This window comes from Pongo abelii, chromosome 20 (assembly GCF_028885655.2).
Source record: "Pongo abelii isolate AG06213 chromosome 20, NHGRI_mPonAbe1-v2.0_pri, whole genome shotgun sequence".
NCBI classification, from domain to species: Eukaryota; Metazoa; Chordata; class Mammalia; order Primates; family Hominidae; genus Pongo; species Pongo abelii.
The window spans coordinates 12,497,094-12,501,464 of record NC_072005.2 but is presented as its reverse complement, the minus strand read 5'-3'; the positions used below and the strand labels follow the sequence as shown (position 1 = coordinate 12,501,464).

Below are 4,371 nucleotides of genomic sequence, written 5' to 3'. Positions count from 1 at the left end.
GATTTTCAGATTAAGTTTTTTTATTATTATTATACTTTAAGTTCTAGGGTACATGTACACAATGTGCAGGTTTGTTACATATGTATACACGTGCCATGTTGGTGTGCTGGACCCATTAACTCGTCTTTTACATTAGGTATATCTCCTAATGCTATCCCTCCCCGCTCTGCCCACTTCACAACAGGCCCCAGTGTGTGATGTTCCCCTTCCTTGTCCAAGTGTTCTCATCGTTCAATTCCCACCTATGAGTGAGAACATGTGGTGTTTGGTTTCTTGTCCTTGTGATAGTTTGCTGAGAATGATGGTTTCCAGCTTCATCCATGTCCCTACAAAGGACATGACCTCATCCTTTTTTATGGCTGCATAGTATTCCATGGTGTATATCTGCCACATTTTCTTAATCCAGTGATTTTCAGATTAAGTTTTTAAGTTTATTGAGTTAATCCTCATATATTCTGAGTCAATATTATGTGCATTGAAGATTAAGTATTTTCCTTAGGAATTTTTTATTTTTTATTCTTAATATAGTTATGATTTTTTCTCAGAAAATTTCTCATGCATTCATAATACCAAAAACTTAAATCATGGTTGTTTCAGTGCCTTTTTTTCAAAGATCACCAGGATCACACCTGTAGTCAAGAGAAGAGTGTTAAGAATTGTAGTAATAAGAATGATCATAAACCATAAATGACTCTGGGGAGTATCAGTAAGAGGGTGCTCGGCTGGGCGCGGTGGCTGATGCCTGTAATCCCAGCACTTTGGGAGGCCGAGGTGGGCAGATCACAAGGTCAGGAGTTTGAGACCAGCCTAGCCAACATGGTGAAACCCGATCTCTACTAAAAAATATGTTAAAAATAGCCGGGCATGGTGGCGTGTGCCTGTAATCCCAGCTACTCAAGAGGCTGAGGCAGGAGAATTGCTTGAACTCCAGGAGGCAGATGTTGCAGTGAGCCGAGATCACACCACTGCACTCCAGGCTGGGCGACAGAGCAAGACTCCTTCTCAAAACAACTTTTTGGATTTGGATTTTTGTTAGGTGACTTGATTGTTAATCACCAAACTGAGACACTCCTGTGTGTGTTGCCTGCTGTGAGGTGAACTTAATTGTGTCACTGGTAATCATAATTCTCATCTAGAGGCATGAAGAATGAAGTGGAGCTAAACCTAATTCCTAAGAAACCACTCACTTGGATTAGTGAGTAGAGGGCAATTTTGGTCATTTTAATGACTTCAACTCTGTTCTCTTTTACCATTTTTAGAGACATGGTTATTGTTTTTGTCTTGATCCATCATGATTGCTGAGTAGCTTTGTCTGATGAAGGAAGTGTGACATTTTTCTCTTCAACAGGATAAGACTTGGCCTTACCTGAGTGTGAGGTCAGATCCTAGTCCTGTGGAACTGCTCGTAACCTTTCTTATCTAAACATGGAAATATTTCTTATGGTGTATTGGACAATGTTTTCCACAAAATATCTCTATTAAAATATGTAAGTTCACTGAGTCTTTAGCAAACTATATAATACTTTTTTTCTCCTTTGTGCACTAGCAGAGTCCTTTAAGTGTAGATAAGTTTTCAGAGACCACAAACCTAGCAAGGTGCAAAGACAGAATCACTGTTCAAATCAAACCATCTTGCTCTTGATGGTAATTTTTTTAACCTTTCTCATAGGCCTGGCACTGTGGTATCAAAGCATACACAATTCAGCACAAATGATCAAGACATTCTAGGCTATGGATATAGAAACATGAAACAAACAAGTTCTTGCCTTTCTCATGCTTATAGATTTGGGAAAAGAGAGATGGTTAATAAAAGGTAAGGGTTTGGTTTTTAGAAAGCAATTAAGATCTTTGAAGGAAATGAAATAACAACCAACCTGTGAGATTAATAGGGAAGCTACGGTTGTGTTGGATACCTTAGCTTTGGAGGGTAGGGAACCTCCATGAGTAAGAATGTTGTCATTGATCATTTATTTCCATTATCTAACATATCTTTTTTTTTTTTTTTTTTTTTTTTTTTGAGACAGGGTCTTGCTCTGTCACCAGGCTGGAGTGCAGTGGCGCGATCTTGGCTCACTGCAACCTCTGCCTCCCGGGTTCAAGCCATTCTCCTGCCTCAGCCTTCCGAGTAGCTGGGATTACAGGTGCCCACCACCACGCCCAGCTAATTTTTTGGTTTTTTTTGTATTTTTAGTAGAGATGGGGTTTCACCATGTTGGCCAGGATGGTCTCGATCTTCTAACCTCATGATCTGCCCGCCTCAGCCTCCCAAAGTGCTGGGATTACAGGCATGAGCCACCATGCCTGGCCTTCTTTTTTTTGAGATGGAGTCTCACTCTGTTGCCAGGCTGGAGTGCAGAGGCGTGATTTTGGCTCACTGCAACCCCCCCCTCCCAGGTTCAAGTGATTCTCCTGCCTCAACCTCCTGAGTAGCTGGGACTACAGGCATGTGCCACCATACCCAGCTAATTTTTGTATTTTTAGTAGAGACGGGGTTTCACCATGTTGGCCAGGATGGTCTCAATCTCTTGACTTCGTAACTCAGAATCATGGAATCTCTGGATTTTGAAGTCCTAATGTGTGCCACCACCTGTACTGGGCACTGCCAAAAAAAAAAAATTTTTTTTTTATTTTATTTGAGACTGTCTTGCTCTGTCACCCAGGCTGGAGTGCAGTAGTGCAATCTTGGCTCAACTGCAACCTCCGCCTCCTGGGCTCAAGTGATCCTCCCACCTCAGCCTCCCAAGTAACTGGGACCACAGGTGCACACCACCATGCCTGACTTTTTTCTTTTTTTGTAGAGATGGGGTTTTGCCATGTTGCCCAGACTGGTCTCAAACTCCTGAGCTCAAGTGATCCACCTGCCTCAGCCTCTCAAAATACTGGGATTACAGGCGTGAGCCAGCATGCCCAGCCAAAAACTTTAAACTTAGAAGAACATTGCAAGGTTTGTATAATTATATACTTTTAAAATATTCATATTTTAAAACTTATTTTAAAATTTGTTTTGCAATACTTACACACTTTTTCTGCCACATGGGATGGAGGTGAGAACAATTCACTCTTTTTTTTTGAGACGGAGTCTCATTCTGTCACTCAGGCTGGAGTGCAGTGGTGCGACCTTGGCTCACTACAAGCTCCGCCTCGGATTCACGCCATTCTCCTGCCTCAGCCTCCTGAGTAGCTGGGACTACAGGCACCCACCACCACGCCCGGCTAATTTTTTTGTATTTTTAATATAGATGGGGTTTCACCGTGTTAGCCAGGATGGTCTTGATCTCCTGACCTCATGATCCACCCATCTCGGCCTCCCAAAGTGCTGGGAATACAGGCATGAGCCACCGCGCCCGGCCTAACAATTCACTCTTAAGATAAGTGGATGTGGCCCTATAATGAGGTGTGTGGGTGTGTGTGTATGTGTGTGACAGAGAGTCCCAATAATTCAATATGTATTAAACTCTTCTATGTAACAGGTCCTTTGTAGGTTTCATAGTGAACAAACCTTAGCTAATAGTGTTCCCTTGAAGCTGACATTCTAGGAGGCAAGAAATGAGATACAAGCAAAATTACATGATGTATCAGATGGTGGTTAGTCCTAAAGAGGGAAAGGAAGCTGGGGAACATTGCAGAGGGCCTGGGCTGTTGATGTCTCTGGGGGCATCCGTTGGTGTCTCTGGGGCTTTAATCACTGCGGGTTTGTAAGTTTGGAAGTTTGTGTGTCTGTGTCTGGGTTTGTCCACCTGTATGTGCAGTGATCAAGTCTGTGCAATGTTGTATGTCTGTCTGGGGGGGCTATGTATGTATGCCCTTTAATATCTGGAGTGCTTTCATTTCATTTTCTTACCTGATTGCCCTGGTAGCACCTTCTTTAACATGTTGAATAGAAATGATAAAAGCAGACACTCTTCTTGATCTAAGATAAAAAGCGTTCAATCTTTCACCATCAAGTATGATGTTAGCTGTTTCTCATAGCTGCCTTATAGCACATTGAGAAAGTTCCATCCTATTTGTACTCTATTGAGTATTTTCATTGTAAAATGGTATTGGCCTTTGTCATATTCATTATCTGGCCAGGTGTGAGCCACGCCTATAATTCCAACACTTTGGGAGGCTGAGGCAGGAGGACTACTTGAGGCCAGGAGTTTGAGATCAGCCTGGGCAATATAGCAAGACCTCGTCTCTACAGAAAAATTTAAAAATTAGCTGAGTGTTGTGGTGCATGCCTGTAGCCCTAGCTAGTCAGAAGGCTGAAGTGGGAGGATCACTTGAGCCCAGGAGTTCAAGGCTGCAGTGAGCTATGATTACACCACTGCACTCCAGCCTAGGTGACAGAGCAAGACCCTATCTGAATAAAAAAAAAAAAAATCATTTTCT

General features: G+C 42.5%; 1 protein-coding gene across 2 annotated transcripts in view; it reads left to right on the top strand.

Annotated features, from left to right (window-relative positions):
• Positions 1 to 4,371, top strand: part of ZNF443 (zinc finger protein 443) — a 52,594-nt gene that overhangs the window by 22,469 nt on the left and 25,754 nt on the right. For both annotated transcript variants that reach the window (XM_054538355.2, XM_054538354.2), the window contains one exon: positions 2,799 to 2,944. In XM_054538355.2, the coding sequence (XP_054394330.2) occupies positions 2,801 to 2,944 (144 nt within the window). In that variant the 5' untranslated portion in view covers positions 2,799 to 2,800. The remainder of the gene's footprint in view (positions 1 to 2,798; positions 2,945 to 4,371) is intronic.